Consider the following 18,488-nt stretch of genomic DNA (forward strand, 5'->3'; position numbering starts at 1 on the left):
TATGCCTCTCCAGTTCTTAAGAGGATAAACCCTGCCCCTTACATTTCACTGTATGGCATTGGCAGTAGAATGGTTCATATGCTATGACTGCATAGCAGAAAGGAACAAAACAGTTGGGATTTTTGAAATGGAGAACTTTTATTTCTCTTTGCAGTGCATAAATTCTGTCAGTGCAAGTTCTTTGTATGGTTATAGTATTATAACCATAATACTACCTTGAGCCATCAACCCTAGATTGGATTCTGGTTTGAACTGTGGAGGCAATAGGTCCATAGATCAGAAGCAGAGCACAGTGCTCCTGGTTCAATCCCTGGCAACTCCAGTTAAAAGGAACTCAGGCAGCAGGGCTGGAAAATTCCTATTCTGGCTGGTAGTCTAGCACCTGTACTTTGAATGAACTGAAGTGTGAGGAAATTCCAAAGGTGGCCTCACCTATACTAGGCTGCAATCATCCAAACAACAAACAATTTTCCAGGATGTGGATAACAGTGGCCAGGCCCTTTCTGTCGAGGAGCAAGCTTAGCTGGGGAATGGTGCTTCGTACTACAGATGCCACTGAGGCATCTGCAGCAAGGCATGGATCTAACGCAGTGCTTCACAAGCTTGGGTCTCCTCCAGCTGTTGTTGGACTACAACTCCCATCATCCCTAGCTGGCAGGACCAGTGGTCAGGGATGATGGGAGCTGTAGTCCAACAATAGCTGGAGACCCAAACTTGAGAAACACTTATCTAACAGCACCCTCAAGAAACAAAGCTGATTGTTTATGGAGAAATGGAGCCCCAACCATGTTGTTGTGCACACATCCCTAGCTGCAGTGGAGGGGCCTCCAATCATCCTGGGAGGCTCCTCATCTTTCTGCTTAGCTGGCACAACAAGAGAAGCAGCAACAAATTTGTGTGCTTAGCTTAATGATCAAACAAAGTGTCAGGAAAAGCATCATAAGTAGTTTTTCCCCTAACTTCCTTCCATCATAGAACTATAGGACTCTTTTAATGAAAGGAGTCTTGGAAGACAATGAACTACATGCCGCAGACAAGGAAGTGGTGGAAAGTGGTAGTGGGGAAAGCAGCAGCACAGGGAGTCCTCATTTCCCCATTCTCTGCTTTGGTGAAGAAAGTGGGACTTGCAGCTGCTGCCAGCACTGCAGTACAGCATGCAGGTCAGCCACCCAGAGTGTGGAGAGGCTCAGAGGGAGCTGCAGCTAAAGCAAGAGGATGCTGTTGGGTGGGAGCTGGAGCTAAGCCACTAACTCAGTTGATTAAGGAGAAGACTCGTAATCTCAGGGTTGTGGGTTCGAGCCCCAAGTTGGGCATTTCAGGGGGCTGGATTGGATGACCCTCGTGGTCTCTTCAAACTCAATTCTATGATTCCACCTTCTCAAAGTGGACCAAGCTCTGGCTGCTGACCAAGGACGTGGCAAGTGAATTGGCTCAAAGAGAAAACTGCATTCTTTTACATATCTGGAAAAACACGAGCCCCACTTAACACAAAAGCTTACCCTTTTGACTTTTGCTTTCTTGTTGGATGGCCTCTGTTCTACTTTCTGCACAGGGCAGCGCACCAGTAGCTGCAGGTCGCCAAGGCTGAACAGCTTGTAGATAAGATTGCCCTGTTGAGGAGGTTCATATTCCAAACAATCTTCAGCTGCACCCCAAACCATGTCTTCCCAAAAGAGAGAGAAAAAGGCAGTTGGTCAATATCTTATCACATTCACTAGGCTGCGCCCATTTAAAAGGTGTTTTCTGCCCTGTAACATGTAAGGATGCTGTCTGACTAATGGGTACATTGGATTCAACCACAAAGAGGAAAGTGCTGACGGCTGGCCAGGATGTCCCAGAAGTTGTTGCACACCACTTGGATTCTGGTAGTGTTTTGCCCAATCAGGGACCGCATTCTTTACACAGCTACCAAAAAACTCACCTTTTTGAGATACCTGAAAATATGATGTCCAGGTAACCTTGGGTAAGTTACTGGTATCCACAGTGGTACTTTGCTTGGGCTCCATAGCAGGAGGGACTTTTGATGGTGGGTACCCCTGGTTTGGTGCAGGGCTTCCTTCAGAATTCATCTGTGGCTGCTCTTGTGGGTGTGGAGAAGGTGGCTTGAGAAGTTCAGCTTGCATTTTCAAAATCTGCCCAACAGGATCAAATTCTTTAGACATCTGTTCACAATCTTTTTTGGACACAGCCATTTCTTGAACTGGAATCCTTGAAGGATCTGTCAGTTTTCCTAACAGGGCTTGTTTCGAGCAAGGAGACTCAGGAGTAACTGCTTCAGGGCCTCGGTCAGAAGCAACCACACCCGATTCACCGTCAGTGCCATTTTTATGTCCTGTGTCAATTATCAAAGATTCCTCATCTGTGTCACTGCAGCCGGAGAGAATGGGTGAGTTATCATCTTTGGCTGCATAAGCCAAAGCTCCTTCCTTGAAGTTATCTTTCTTATCTGAAGTTAATAAGGTATTCTTGTCCAGAGTTTCATCTTTGACGTAAACAACTCTTTTGCCATCTGGTTCAATTTCCATCGAATTGAACCCTTTAACTGATGAAACTGCTTCACAGTCCAAACCCAAGACACCGCCACTTGATGCTGGAGTCCTATTAAAATCCTGTTCTGTGCTTAATTCTAGCCTCCGTTCAGGGCCTTTGCTCCTTCCTTCTCCAACATCACTGTTTACCTCCCACACTGACTCTTTCTCCATTTTCAGGTGCTTTGATAAGATTTTTGACATATATTCATGTTTCATAGGACTGCTTTCTGGTGTAGAAGCCTTTGTTGTCAATGTGACATTGGTATGAATGTCTAGGCTGATGGAGTCGGATGTCTGCGAGCTTGTGCCACTGTTCATGTTCAACACTGGTGCTTTCTCCATTTTCACGTGCTCTGATGATATACTGGCAGGTTTTGCAGGAATGTTATCCAGTTTAGAAGCACTTGAATGCTTAGATACAGAACCAAACGTCTCTAGTTCTGTCACATCAGTGCCAAAGTCTAGATCCACAGAGTCAGGTACTTGAAGCCGTCTACCTTGGCATGCTTCAAGTGGTGCTCCTAGCTAAAGAAGGAAAACAAACAAACAAACAAAAATACATAGAGAGCCACTCTTAACAGTGAACAAAATGATCTGCTTAACAGTTAATATATGAAGCCTATTCAGTATTTCTGCATCAAAATGTTTCAGGGCTCAGGCTCAGACACAACAATTTCAATCTAACAAACCATGGTTTATCAGACCAATTATTTTTTATTGTGCTCATCTTTTTCCTCCTATTACTCTCTCTTGCCATAATGGAAAACATTCAGAAATTGTTAACAACATGTCCGAAGTGGGAAACTGTGGCTTAATCTCAGACGACAAACCAGGATTGGATCCGGGCTTGCACTCAATATAATAAATCACAATTTCCTTGTTTGGACATAATGGAAACTGTAGTTGAATTAAAGCACAGTAAGAGAAGGAAGTGAGCACATGTTCTGACAAATTGTGGTTTATTAGATTGCGATTGTTACATCTGATACAAGCAAAACAAGGGAAATGGAAGTGTTTAGAAGGTATACACTGGAAAGGGGAAAACATTTCAAAGATTTTCAAACCCAGTTCATCAGTGAGGAAAACATGTTCTTGTAGAAGTATTTGCAAATTAGCTACCTGTTCGAATTTTGCCTCATTTTCTGTTATTAAGGCACATTAATGGAAATAGTGACATTTAAGAGCCAGTGCTGTACTCAACACTGTGGTGTACTTGGATTGTGAAGAGCTGTGTTCATAAAGTCATGAAGCCCACTGGGTAACCCACACTCAGCCTAATCTACCTCACAGGCTTGTTGTGCAGATAAAGCTGGATAAATAGTACATTGCCCTGTGCTCCCTGGAGAGAAGGGGGTACTAACGTCACAAGTACATACACGCCCACCCTAAATGCCAACATTTGTCATCAAGAAAAGCCACATTTTATTGTCAGAATACAGGTTTAGGGAAACCTGTATCCACTGCATAGTACAGTGTGGTGTAATGGCTGAGAATGTTGGGCTGGGAACAAGGAGACGCTGGATGGCGCTCACTAGTTGACCATGGACCAGTTACTCTCAGCCTAAACTACCTCACAGGGGGTAGTTGTAAAAATAAAATGGGAAAGTTTCATTTATTTATTTTTACCAAGAAGGGAATTTCTCCAGGTAACTCTTGGAAAGATTCCTGTCTAAAACCCTGGAGTGCATCTGCCAGTCTCTGCTGGCTTAGATGGAATAACGGTCTGACTCAGAATAAGGCACCTTCCCGTGTGTTTATCTGGCAGCCATGCAGAACAAAGATAGAAAATCCTTGTATACAGGGGGGCAAACTGAGATCCAGCCCACCCAGGTACTCAGCATGACAAGGGGCACCTTCATTCTGCATGGTGAAATGCTCTGTACCAATGGAAAACAAAGGTAAAGCACTCTGGGAAAGCTGGATCAAGAAGAGCTGGATGAAGATGAGCGCTTGCACTTTTAAGAAATGTATCCATGCAACCTTTGATGACTTAAAACTTCCCCCACCCCAAAATATAAAGGGAGGTTAGCAAGGACAGATATTCTGTAGCAGATTTCTATGCAGGATCAGGAAACACAAGATATCCAGTACCATTTCATAAATTGCAGGAAAGTTAAAATTCTCCCTTGTGCTCAATAAAACTAAATAAGCTTAAAAATGGAACTCACAAGTCCTTCAGGTGGGTTGTCTAGTATCGCAGCATGTGCCAAAATGCTTGATTTTTTAGTCATGTGGAAATCTGCCAGAAATTCATGATACAAATGGTTCTTTTCTCTCACGGCCATCTCTTTCTTTGGCAGAGGGGGATCAATATAGGCAACTTTGACTGGTCTGAAACCTTTAAAGAAAAAAAAAAGTGTATGTTCACTTTCCAGTAGCACAATCGTTATTTTCTGAACACTTACCTACAAATTAACTTCCTGTTTTCCTTTTAATTAAAGGAGGATGTGAGAAGATGCATTAACCAGCAGAGAAATAAAAGTGACTTCCTCCCAGTAACTTTAATGGGGCAACCCAGCAAGATGGACAGGGAATAATAATGATGATGATGATAACAACAACAACAACAACAATAATAATAATTCCGGGTTTCTTATTCTGCTTTTCACAAACCTTTTCCTTTCACAAACCACTGAATTTCAACTGTCCTTACAGTAAAAAACCACAAAAACTAGCTGAGTGGTTGGAGGTGAACCAGTATGCCAAATCAGTTCCTTGACTCCTCTCCTGCATAACTGCAAATAATTATGTAGCAATAGAATCAATGGTCATAATCAACTTGGGATTAGTGGGAGTGGGAAAAAGTAGCAGGAAAATATCACCAGAAATCATTATTAGTTGTGCTCCATGTCTCTGGACACTGTTACTGTTCTAAGTAGTAAGAAGGATGCAATATATCTGTGCATCTCTCTCTATAAACTTTGCAATTTTGCTTTACCTATTTTTCCTATTCTTCGTTATTTCCTGATGTTTGTTAACAAATTTGCTAAGTCTTGCTTTTGCTGCAACATAGTAAAACACCTCTGGATATTCCTGACCTTTTTCCCACTACAAAGAAATCTCCCCCTCCCCCTTCATTTCCAGAATAATTCCAAGAGATTAATAGCAAAACCCTTAAGCATGTCCAACGCAATCCTACATATGTCTACTTAGAAGGAAGTCTCAATTAGTTCAACTAGGCACCCCCCTCGGTATGTGGGTACGGTTCAAAATTCACCAGCATCTTCAAAGGGCAAGCAGGAAATGTTGTCAGGGCAATAATATTCTAATTTTATATCTGCTATATGTATGAAAAAACACAATTTATATTATATGCACCAGAAAATAAGCACCAGCCCTTTGGCTCAAAATATATTTCTCTCTCTCTCTCTCTCTCTCTCTCTGTGTGTGTGTGTGTGTGTGTGTATATATATATATATATATATATTTGCTTTCGTAGATTTTCACGGGTACAGGAATGCAGGTTTTGGTGTCCTCGGGTGACCTCGTCGAAACGTCGCCTAGACACCCCAACTTTTACACGGGAAGACACCCGAGGACACCAAAACCTGCATATATATATATATATATATATATATATATATATATATAAATAACATGCATATACCTTCATTAGAGATGACTTTCACAGAAACCGGAAGTTCCCACTGTTCACTGTAACTCATACCATTATTGTTCAACAATGTAAATAATGATTCACTCGTCAGCACTACCTGAGGACCATATTTCAATACAAGTTTTTCAGCATTTGGATCTGTACTAACATCCTTTTTGAAAACAAAATGAGAAAACAAAGTGTAAATCAGAGTGAGAGCAATATGACATTCCACTATTAGACATGAAAGTACTTGATCCAGCAGGGGAAAATATTATGGGGGAAAATCATTTGATTTGGGGATAGGGGAGAAAGAGGAGCCAAATTTCTAAAGCAGGAATCAATATATTTATTAATACTGCAGATATATTTTCATGGATTCAAACACTAATGATTTTAAAGATGGAAGCAACTTCCTTGCATGCATGATTAGATGCCCTAAGAACTCGTGGAAGAATTCTTCAGCTATAGTGCACTTTTAGGTGGTGCATAAAACCACAATGAAAATAGAGCAAAATGCCAAAGGCTCACTCACTCAGTGTTCAACTTCAGGTCCCCATATGTTGCTGGACTATTGCATAAGGTGGTTAGGGATGCTGACAGTTGTAGTCCAACAACATCTGGGGAACCAAGGTTGAAGAACACTGATTAATGTGGACATCTGGTTCTGAATGTACTGTTCCTCTAGCAAAAAGCCTTGCGTGCCCACCAAAGGATCACTTCCAGCTTAGTGGAAGATCACTACACAAGAAAATTGATTCTCAAACCCAAGAGTGTAAGCACTTAGGTAAGCCTCTGCAGAGGTTCTTGTAAAAAAAACCCTGCTTGCAGTGCACTGGATTTTACATGTTACACACCACATCTTGTTTATTAACTGAGTTTCTCATAGTGTAATGCGACCCCCAACATGTTGTGGTTGCTCCACTGCAAGAAGCCTTCAACTAGCACTTGTACAACCATTCACACAACTGCACAAACACATTTGTTTTCTCTGCTCCTTCAGTTCTTTGGATCCAAGACCAAATTAAAACTTGTATCTGTCTCCATTCACCTTCTATTAAACTGTATCAGCCACTACAAAAGTCATTTCTGATTAGGTGATGTGATGTACATTTTGATAGAAAATAATCACTAGGAATAGTTTGTTAAGAACAGCTGGTTCACAACTGAGGGGTTTGTGTGGTCATAGTTCTTGCTGACAGCATACCATTTACTTACATTGTGAAGCGTTGAAGCCCTCTGCTCTGGAGTTGCAATGTCCACCTTATTTTTATGGTTATCAGGTAACTGTATTGGTGCAGGCAGTTTTGGAAAGTATCGCTTAACAAGGCTCACCTTTCCCTAGAATGAAAAAAGAATGAAAAAGGAGAACCAACACTTTTGGCTCGGCTTCCAAATGAACAGAAAACTTCAGTACAGTCGTACCCTTGGTGTCAGGGACCTGCCCTCAGCTCAGAGGCGAGAGGTGGAAGGGCAGTTGTGTTATAGGGAACCTCCGAAAATCTTGCAAAGCAGTTCCTCCTCTGGCGAGCAGGAAGCCCCACCTCCAGTGGAGAGGAGGTGCAGGGACCAGGAGATGGTCAACACCGAGCCTGAGCAAACCGGAGAGGAAGAAAGTACCCCTTTCCCAGCGCCCATTCTGCACAGTAGGTTTTGGCGCAGGGAGGGGAGAACGTTGGGGGTCACACGACTGTTATGCTGGGGGAGGTACAAGGACCGACCACTCCCAGATTCTGCTAGCAATTGAGCCAGACATGAACTTACGATACTCTTCACTGTAAATAGTTTCCAGAATAAAGCCTGGAAAAGACAGGTTTGCCTGTTTGCTCTCAAGCAACCACACCACCACCTGACACTTGGTTTTTGAAAGAGCTTAGTTATCAAACGTTTTCGCTCCTGAATGCTGCAAACCCGGAAGTGACTGTTCTGGTTTGCAAACCATTTTTGAAAGCTGAACATCCTACGGGGCTTCCAGTTGGCTGCAGTAACTTCATGCAGCCAATGAAAAGCTGCACTTTGGTTTCCGAATGTTTTGGAAGTCAAACGGACATCCGGAAATCTATTCCATTTGACTTCCAAGGTATGACTGTATGTGTTTCTTTCAAGATCACACTCATAGTCAAATGACTAATGTTACACTCAGACTGCTCAGTGGTCAGAAGACTTATTTACTCCTGTGAAGTATGAAAAGCTACCTTCAACAAATGGCATAAGAGAATTAAGTTCTCAGACATTTGAGATCCATACTTGGAACAATTTGCATGAAGTACATGTTCAGAGGGCTGTGCTGGAATTTATTTCTCCCCCATCTCTTTTCCCTTCCCTAACAAACTCCCTTCCCTCTTTTAGTTTGTTCTGGCTGTATTCACTTTAACTGTAAATAATAACACTCAAACTGTCCAATGATGAAAAATGGTGCCCGAGTGACAGCAGCAAGCAATCACCAAATCACACTGAGCAAGCTGGAGTTAACTCATATATATATATATATATATACATATATATAAGTGGTACTCAGGATATCACTCAAGAAATCACTCAAGGTATCTCTCAAGTAATTAAGGAACAAAAGAAGAAAAGGCACACTAGCCTGGGAACTTCCTCTCTGCCCAGAACATTGGAGGCTAGACACCACACCCCCTCTACAGTATTTATAGGAACTCAAACATTGAGATCCCGCTCTGTTCCAGTAACAAGAAGCCGAAAGCACCAGCCTGAAGATGACGAGTGAGACCTCGTCGAAACGTCGCCTAGACACCCCAACTTTTACACGGGAAGACACCCGAGGACACCAAAACCTGCATATATACATATACATATACATATACATACATACATATATATATATATATATATATATATATATATAACCCAATCAGAGACTGTGCCTGCATGCCCATCTTTGCTCCCCTCACTTCATGACTCCCCTGGTTCTGGGAGACCAGAGGCAGGAAAGCTTGTCACAGCAAGAGGGGGAAGACACCTCATACCTCTTCACAAGCCTGACTCATCTCTGCTGCTTGCTCTCCCTCCTCTCCTGTCTCTGATTCTGGACTGCTCCCTGCCAGACTCTCCCCCCTCACCAAGCTCTGTTACCTCTTCAGTTTCTGACATCTCCTCCTCCCAGTCTTCTCCCTCTGACCATTCATTGTTCTCAGAAATGTCATGAGAAGTGCCCTGCCAGTCTTCACTCAGTGGCAGAGAACCTGTGAAAGTCTCAGGTTTAGTCGCTGGCATCACCAGGAAGGGCCGGAAAAGATCCCTGCCTGAAACTCTAGAGCACCAGCAACAGCCAGTGCAGACGATGCTGAGTTAGAGGTAGCCTTGGTATAAAGCATTTTCCTCCAGAAAGTACAACTTACCAAAGCAAGAAGGCATTTTTCCAATTTAAATGTCAGTTCTGTGCAGAACTTTCCTCCCATGATGCTGGTAACTTCGTGTAGGTTATAGCATTCAGGATACTTCGTCACATAACCAATACGAGATGCTAAAAATTTCTTGGAAGGTAAAAGAAAATACGGTTGTAAAAGTGTGCTTTCTGCAATAGTGTCTCAGAAATAATGTACAGCTAAATTGCAATGGAGTTTCAGTTCTGAAATACAAGCAACTTATAACTTACACAAGAGCCTCCCAGAGACCAGTAGGAAATCCTGAGAGCTTAAAAGCTCTCTTCTGGGGGTGCGGGGAAGACCCATCCGGTGTGCTGCCTCCGGAAGGTAAGAATGTGTTTGTGTGTGGCATTTGAGTACTTTTCCATGTATAAGACTCCCCCAAGTATAATTGGGGACTCAATTTTAAGAAAATAGGGGGAGATGGCTCAGAGTTGTTGAGCTTTTTGGGGCGGGGGGAGGAAATGCCGGCATCCGCTAATCCACCGCCCACTTGCCGCACCGACAGTCGATCACCAACAGACCCTTCCCGAGCAGAAAATCACTAACTCGACTGAGAAATGGTGTCAGCTGACAATCGCGCATGTCCCAGAACAGCCGCCGCCAATTGAGGCAGTGACAGCCAATCCACAGCAGTCCTTGCTGCAGAAACCAATCACCAACCCAATTAGAGGAGAAGCAGCCAATCTAAAGCAGCCCTTCTAGCAGCCAACAATCAGCCACTAAATCTCTTGCTCGCAGCTGCAGCCAATCACGCCCCCTCCCGCCCAATCCACTATCCATATATAAGACAAGGCACACTTTTGAACATTATTTTAGAGTAAAAAAACCCCTAGTATTATACACGGAAAAGTATGGTAAATATATTTTTGCAGATACATGCTATCCCTGAAACATAACCTCTGCATAAGATGCAAGTTGCTTCTATTGCATTTATTACTGGCAGATATATACAACTTAAATATTTGTTGCTGTTTTGAAATTAGGGTATGTGTTCCCTCAGAATATATATATTTAAACATCTTACACATAGCGTCTATCAGCTAATAAAACCTCGTTTCCTATGTAGTTTTCAAACTATGTTTTTAAAGGTCAGAAAGCAGAAAAGCAACCTATTACAGCTATTACCTTAGTGTAAAGCAAGGCCTCCTCTGAGATGTTGTTATAATCTTTAGAGCAACTTCTGGCAGCATTTTGAGCAAACTTCAAGAACTCGCCAACTTCTTTGCTTACAAATTCTTTCATTTGCTAAAAAACAAACAGAACCTACATGATATAGCATCTTTATTTTTTACATTTATAGATAGATGTAGATATATATAGATAGTAGCTATTATTCACAATCCTAATGTGTTGAAAGAGACACATTTACTTGAGCTTTAATAGGATAACAAGACCAAGAGACAAGGCTGTGTTGTAGTCTAGACTGAGTTTACAAAAAGAATACACACAACAGAGATACAACCAATGCTTTTTTCTGGGGGTACTCAAGCGTACAGTATGAGTAAAAAGAAAAGCACTGGATACAACCAAAATGTTGCACTAAATCCTTTGTTTGCTCCACACAGCCCCTTGCTTCCCCTTATCTGTTATCCTTCCTCACCTTTCATTCTCTTTCTGGCTCTCTTCCTCATTCCTGGTAGTTTTTTCTATCCCCTATCCCTTTCCCTCTTCTTTCCTTTACTGCTCTGCTGTCACTCAGCACAGCATTCCACACCAACCTCCAATCAAACTTGGCTGCTGCGTCCTTCATTTCTCTTCCTCCCATCCAGCTTTCTTTCCAGCTCCCATCCTCTGCCTTGTTTTGAAAGTGCCTTGCACAAATTCAGATGGCAAAAAGAGTCAACAGTGGACTGCATGTGCACTTCTCCTGCCAGCTCCATGACAGCCACATACACAGGCATAGTTCAGAGTTTTGCATATTTAATAAAATTTGTATGCCACCTGATTCTAAGGGGCAAAAAAAATCAAAAGTGGAACAGAGGAAGCTCTGAAGCAGGACCCCAGGGCAACAACGCTCTCCCCAGAGAACTGGTACTCAGAAGCATACTGCCTCTGACAGAGGAGAAGTGGAGATGCCAGGGACTGAATGTGGGATCTTTTGCATGCAATACACACACTCTGCCTCTGAGCTATAGCCCTTCCCCAAGGCCACCTGAAATGCACCTGCTGGACTTCCGGGTTAGCGCCATCGGCTAATGGCGGATTTCCTCCGAGCTCCGGAGGGAATCGACTCCGTAGGATTTGGGTCTAGCCGCTGCGGCGACCCTCAAAAATCACAGGCGGTGAGCCTGTGAACCTGGTGACTCGGCGGGCACCATTTGCGCCCCCCCAACCTGCGAAGGAGCCTTTTTAAAGGCTTCGGACGGGGTGAGCGGCGCGGTGCTGAGAGTTTGACTGCTTCTCCTATGGAGTGAAGCCGCATGCCATGGTCGGAGAGCGCTGACTTCTTCTTGTGAACAATTGGACTCTAAAGCAAAAACCCGTGAGTACTACGGAAATTGGATTTGTAAAGGAAATTTTTTTTTGAATTAGGCACGATCGGGGAAGGCGCAAACAGGAAGTCCGTCTCCCCATCTTATAAATAATCTAAAGCAAGGACCAGCTAACTAAGGTCGAGAGAATTTTTTTCTTTCTTATTGGGTAAAAGACATTAATTTCACAACTTGGCAGTATAAGTAATCTTACTGGAGGATAAGAGTAAATTTTGGGAGCTGAAGTGCCACCCCCCCGGACCTGGGAGTGATCCGTGAGAGAGCCTGTTGAAGAGATACTAAAGAGTTTGACAGCTGTCAAATTAGCTGTCAAGACGGGAAAAGAGAACTTTGCTTCTGCTGCTTCTGCTGGTTATATCTGTTACAATTCTGTTACAATTTGTTGAAAACAAGGAAGAATCGATACAAACTAACTTGATTTTTGGATCTGAACTGGAAGGAATACTAAGTAACCAAAAGCCCTCTAGAGGGGGTTTTGGGACATTACAGGAATGGCTGAAGGAGGGGAAATTCAAGCTAAACTGGACAGAGTTTTTCTTCTCTTGGGAAAGTTACACGGCCAAATTGATGTTTTGGCTACTAATGCTGTAACTCTGGACTTAACAGTAAACAAATTCATTGAATTTGATAAGGACTTGACTCAGGAAGTTCATGCAGCTGGACAAGAGAAGAAACTTGAGAGCTTTGAGAGTGTGGAGAAAGAGATATATGTTGTTTCTGAGGGAAAGGAAGGAGGAGACGTAATGCCGCAGATGACAAAGGAGAGCCAGAGGCCTGACATGATGGCTACAAAGGAAAATAAGAACTTGATGATGAAAATCTGGTTTGAATTGGAGATTGAAGAATGGAGAGATTTCATTAAGTGGAGATTTGAAGACCCAAGGATTACAAAATTGATTAAGGTGGAAGTCGGAGCTTTGGGGACATGTGGATTCTAAAGGAGCAAGAAACAAGATTTGGGCTCCACTTTTAAGTATGGATGTCTGGCTGGAAGAAACTTGGACCATATAGGGCCAGAGCTTCTCCGAGATTTGGCGCTTAATACTGAGGACTATAAAAAAAACCGGCAGAGAGGAATTGAAAGAGAATTAAGAGCCTCGGACGTGAGATCTCCAGGCTGATAGTAGACCAAGACTGATGGACATTTGTTGGGTATTGAAACTGGGAAAGGGGAAGGGTGGGGTTTGGGAATCCAAAGGGTGTATAATTATAATATGTTCTTTCTTTTTATTTTTGTCATGTTATTAGCATGAAAAATTGGGGAATTCGTGGAAGGGAATTTGGGTCGACTTTAGAAAAAAAGCTTTAAGATTGAGAATTGATGTATAAATATTGATGCTTATAAGGTAAAATTGGTTTTTTAAAATGAATTAATTATAAAAAGGTTTAAAATTGGGGATAAGAACTTGTTGAATTAACAAATTTGAATTGGAATATAAGAAGGGGAGGTGTGGGGAAGTCAGGGAAATATGTTATAGAAAAATAAGGATTGTAAATTGTATGTGTTTTTAATTTTCTTTTTTTCTTGTATTTTTTGTATTTTGTTTTTCTTTTTTGATTTTTTAATGTATTAAAGTAGAAAATTTCAATAAATATATTTAAAAAAATGCACCTGCTGCTCCACCAAATGTGGATTTGGTGATTTTCATCATCTATCAGGATTCATGAGTCGCCAAGCTACTGCAGCCTCTTCTTCCTTTGCAATTCTCAGTGGGGTGGGGAAAAGGGGACAGATCTACAAGGCAAACTACTTTACACAAAACTTTTCATGAAGCAGCCATAGCTTGGCTGGAGAACAAACATTTTGCACCTAGTAAGGTAAAGGTAAAGGGACCCCTGACCATTAGGTCCAGTCGTGGCTGCATGCTCATCTTGCTTTATTGGCCGTGGGAGCCGGCGTACAGCTTCCAGGTCATGTGGCCAGCATGACTAAGCCGCTTCTGGTGAAACCAGAGCAGTGCACGGAAACACTGTTTACCTTCCCGCTGGAGCGGTACCTATTTATCTACTTGCACTTGGATGTGCTTTCAAACTGCTAGGTTGGCAGGAGCAAGGACCGATCAACAGATCACTCCGTCACGGGGATTCGAACCACCAAGCTTCTGAACAGCAAGTCCTAGGCTCTGTGGTTTAAACCACAGTGCCACCCGCGTCCCTTTTGCACCTAGTAGGTAGAGGTATATGCCTAGCAGCTCCAGTGAAAAAGGATCTGTGGAGAAGAACTTGGAGAGAGCTACTGCCAGGGAGAGTATTGCACTATAAGAACAAGGCAGCTTCCTAAGTTTATAGAACTACACACCATAGGCTTCATGTGCCTGTACTTCAATCAGACACAACACTACTGTTTCCATGAAAGGCTACCTAGGAACACTTGTTCATCATATTAGCAAATCATGTCACTATTACGGGAAATAGAGACGGAACCCTTACCAGATATTGTAAATGATCTTTCTGCTCAGATGGATCGATCAGGCTGGGATCGGCATTTAAGTATGCAGACAACAGAAATAAGTATCTCCTCTGTTGTTTCTCTGTCAAACTAGAAAAGTAAGGATAGGGGACTCTAGGCTCTTGAAAAGATGCAATTTCTGCTGCAGATTGGAATGCCACTTCGGCTGGTTTTACCGCGGGTTGCCCACTAGAAGACTTGTTTTCTTTTGATACATCTTTTGATATGCCTGCATTGCCTTCTGTGTGCCTGAAACAAATACATTTTTTTTTAAAATGTAGGCAAAAGCCTACAAGACCAACAGCCTTAATTCTCATTCAACAGGGAGCATAATTCATATTGCTACTGCAACATTTTTAATACCTAACTTTCTAACAAAAATTCATAACTAGTTTGGTCAAACCATCACGTTTATCTCTTTCCCCAAAAAAATATTAAAAACAAATGAAACCCGAATGACTGCTTTGAAGAAACACCACCAGCTTGGTCAATGGCCAAGATCCAAGAAATGACTTAAGTGAAATCCTGCATTTGTTTACTCAGAAACAAGTCCCACTGTGTTCTGTCATTGTAAGTAAGAGGCTCATGTGAGCTCATTTTTTGACTATTTTTCAAGTATCCCCCCTCCCCCCTTCTCAGCTGTATAAGTAATATGTCAGACGGCATATGGAGTGGTTCTATGAGAAAAACAAACATAAAGGCCCCTTGGGCTCATGAAATTTGATTTATGGCACTTTGGATCAAGGCCAGTTTATGTTATATAAATGCTACCCCACAGCACATAGGTCCTCAAATGGTGCTATCAATTATACGGATGATACTCAAAACACTCTAATGGGTGATGGCTGGCTTACCTCTTAATTATTTAACATATAAGCATGCTCAGTAATAAGCACATTTTGGATTAACTAAACTGAGTGTTAACTGCTGATCTAGTGAAAAAGAAAGACTTGATTTACACACCAGGAAAATGTCTCAACAGTATCATGTCTACAGCTCTTAATAATACTACACAGCTGTCTCTCAGAATGAGAGAACATGTCCATTCCTGTGGCACGAACTGGCAAATTTAATTAAGCTGCTACACCAACAAGATGCTGACTCAGATGTGCCTGATGTAGGAATGTCAAGTGATTCTAGCAGCTTAAATTAGCTACATTTGACGAAGAGTGGGACGGCAGCCCATCAGGATTATTTCACGGCGTGCTGCTGTCAAAGCCTTCAGCAGAATGCAAGCCTAAATCACTTCGACAGCCCCCTTTCACCTACATCGCCAGCCTGTTCTTTATTTAGACTGACCCTTTTGTCAGCAGACTCCCTTCTTCCTCAGATCACAGCTTCTATGAGGAGAGAAGGGAAGCATCTCAGGTGCGAATCCACACATTCTTGGGAGCACTGTTCTTCCATCAGCAGCCTTTGTCTCTCCATGTCCTTAATGGTGGCATCATGGAATACAGATAGAGCCACCTTCCTGTATTCATGGGGGTGACTATCTGTTTATATGTTCTAGCAACTACATACTCCTCACTTACTCCTCCTCCCCAAGTTCTGTCCTAAACTGTTGAAGCCACCACAGCCTCCCTTAGATGCAGTTAAGGAAAGTGCTCTCTCTCTCTCTTCCCGCTCCCCAAGTTAACTCCTGAGACGAAGGGGGAGATACTGGTCCCATTTTCTCTTTACAAGTTAGGTCCCAGGTTCAGGATTCTTGCTATCATTCCCTTTCCAAAGGAAATCCTCTCTCTCCCTGCTGCTTTGTACAGGCTTTTCCCTGTGTTCTTTCCTAGAAAGCTTGTTGCCTTCCAAACCAAAGTTAGGAAAAAAGGTATACTGGTACCTTTTTGGTAGTAACAGTAGCTCAGAGAGAGTTGGAGTCAATGAGTATTTTTCATAAATATCTCGCGAGAAATACACATCGTGACCATTTTTAGGTGGAATATCCCTGGTTTTGTGTAAGAAAAGACAGAATAATGAATTAATAACAACAATAAAATGAACTTAACATTGACTAGATGGAGATCAGTTAACTTTTATCTTGCACGCTGCTTGGGTACTAGAAACATGGTTTTTAAATGCTGGGAAATCATAGTTTAAGCACAAATCACTATCCATCAGTTATTAAGTCATAACCAGGTCTCATGATGTTATTGTGTCTATTCCTAACTTTGGATTAAGTACTCTAATTGAGGACAACGGTGATAGAAAGTGGGCTAAATATTCTGCAAATTTTAACAGTATTGTGGCAAATTTGCTGCAACAGACTAACCATGGAAATTGCTTAGAAACTGAAATCCAGTGGTATAAAAGGCAATGGCATAATTCTAAGTGTATCTCATGAATCGGAAGAGGGAAAACTTGCATAATAACTGTACCTGCTTATATGAATGAATGAATACTTTCCCAAACATTTATTTTTTCATCTTACTTCCTCTCTTGACTCTACTGATTTGCCAACCAATAACAAAACCATTTATTTAAAACTGGGGATGGTTTGTTTTACAGCTTGCACAATATAAATGGTTTAAAATGCATTCAAAAATATTTCTATCACAACAAATGAGAATCACTGAGAGACCATCTTGAACACTTTTTCCACCTGGCCTGTGAGGTCAGGTGTCTGACTGACTCCAGCTACAAAAGCTGAGGCTGCTGAACAGTTTCTTGGATTGGGGTATTGCTTAGAGCAGGGGTTGTCAATCTGGTCCCTACCACCCACTAGTGGCTGCATTTCAGGATTCTGGGTGGGCGGTAGGGGGTTCTACGGCACAAACTAAATCCTCCTTCCATCGAGCGCTGGTGGGCGGTAAGGAAATTTTACCATCAAGAAAGATGCATTAGTAGGCAGAAGGTATAAAAAGGTTGACTACCCCGGCTTAGAGGGTTTTGTGGGGGGCAGGGTTGTTGCTGTTTTTGATATTTTTTGCATCTTTATTTTAGATCTTATTATGATTTCTATGGTAAATGTTTAATTTAGTTGTGTACTTTGCAATGCTTTATTGTTTATGACTACTTTTGGTCACTTTGACATGCTTTCAAACTGCTAGGTTGGCAGGAGCTGGGACCGAGCAACGGGAGCTCACTCCGTCATGGGGATTCGAACCGCCAACCCTTCTGGTCAGCAAGTCCTAGGCTCTGTGGTTTAACCCACAGCGCCACCTGTGTCCCTTACTGTGATTATAACTACATGGAAATGGGGAGGCTATCCATAGAAATAGACAGAACACCACAATAGCTATGATGGCTGTTTTACATCTACTAATGGAGGAGGTATAAAAGTTCATGGGGAGCAAAAGCAGGGAAGGCGGGGGCCGTCGTTCTCACCTCTCCTTCTTGAGAATTTCCCATAATAGGCAACTGGCCGTCCATTGTGATCCTAGATTGTGAGACCAGGGTGACATTCACTATACAGTGGTACCTCTGGTTACGTACTTAATTCGTTCCGGAGGTCCGTTCTTAACCTGAAACTGTTCTTAACCTGAAACTGTTCTTAACCTGAAGACCACTTTAGTTAATGGGGCCTCCTGCTGCCGCCGCTGCACTATTTCTGTTCTCATCCTGAAGCAAAGTTCTTAACCAGAGGTACTATTTCTGGGTTAGCGGAGTCTGTAACCTGAAGCATCTGTAACCCGAGGTACCATTGTATGTTTAAAGCACAAAGGTCATAGTTTCCCCCAAAGAATTCTGGGAGCTGTAGCTTGTTAAGGGGAATGAGAGCTTTTAAGAGACACCTTATTACTGTGCCATTACAACTCAGAGAATTTTAACTCTATAGGGGAAATATGGGCTTCCAAACAACTCTCAGAACCCTTAACAAACTACAGCTCCCAGAATTCTTTGGGGGAAGCCATGACTGTTTAAAGAGGTCCCATGGTGCTTTAAGGGCACGGCTCAAATGTAGCCTAGATGGGCCTTTGGTCACCCAGCCGCCAGGCAGGTGCTTCTTACGTTCTCATACTGTGACTCTGTAATAACCATGCTATATTTAAATGCAGTTTTCTCCACCTCCTAGTTCTTTTTGTTATTATTGCTATT

The 18,488-nt window shown here is 42.4% G+C and overlaps 1 protein-coding gene across 4 annotated transcripts in view; it reads right to left on the reverse strand.

The window, feature by feature from the left end:
- The window catches only part of ICE2 (interactor of little elongation complex ELL subunit 2), a 32,298-nt gene that overhangs the window by 12,718 nt on the left and 1,092 nt on the right, over positions 1–18,488 (reverse strand). For 3 of the 4 annotated variants that reach the window (XR_014557922.1, XM_083712555.1, XM_083712557.1), the window contains exons 2-10: positions 16,294–16,398; positions 14,441–14,708; positions 10,644–10,763; positions 9,489–9,623; positions 7,345–7,467; positions 6,139–6,298; positions 4,700–4,869; positions 1,922–3,056; positions 1,500–1,663 (exon numbers count right to left, since the gene is read on the reverse strand). Coding sequence is in view for 3 of the 4 variants with exons in the window: in XM_083712555.1 (XP_083568681.1) it covers positions 1,500–1,663; positions 1,922–3,056; positions 4,700–4,869; positions 6,139–6,298; positions 7,345–7,467; positions 9,489–9,623; positions 10,644–10,763; positions 14,441–14,708; positions 16,294–16,398 (2,380 nt within the window). In the remaining variant the exon portion in view is untranslated. The remainder of the gene's footprint in view (positions 1–1,499; positions 1,664–1,921; positions 3,057–4,699; positions 4,870–6,138; positions 6,299–7,344; positions 7,468–9,488; positions 9,624–10,643; positions 10,764–14,440; positions 14,709–16,293; positions 16,399–18,488) is intronic. The other variant, XM_083712556.1, reaches the window with a different exon arrangement.

The sequence above is a fragment of the Podarcis gaigeae genome (genome assembly GCF_964106915.1).
Source record: "Podarcis gaigeae genome assembly, chromosome: 14".
In the NCBI taxonomy this organism is placed as follows: domain Eukaryota; kingdom Metazoa; phylum Chordata; class Lepidosauria; order Squamata; family Lacertidae; genus Podarcis; species Podarcis gaigeae.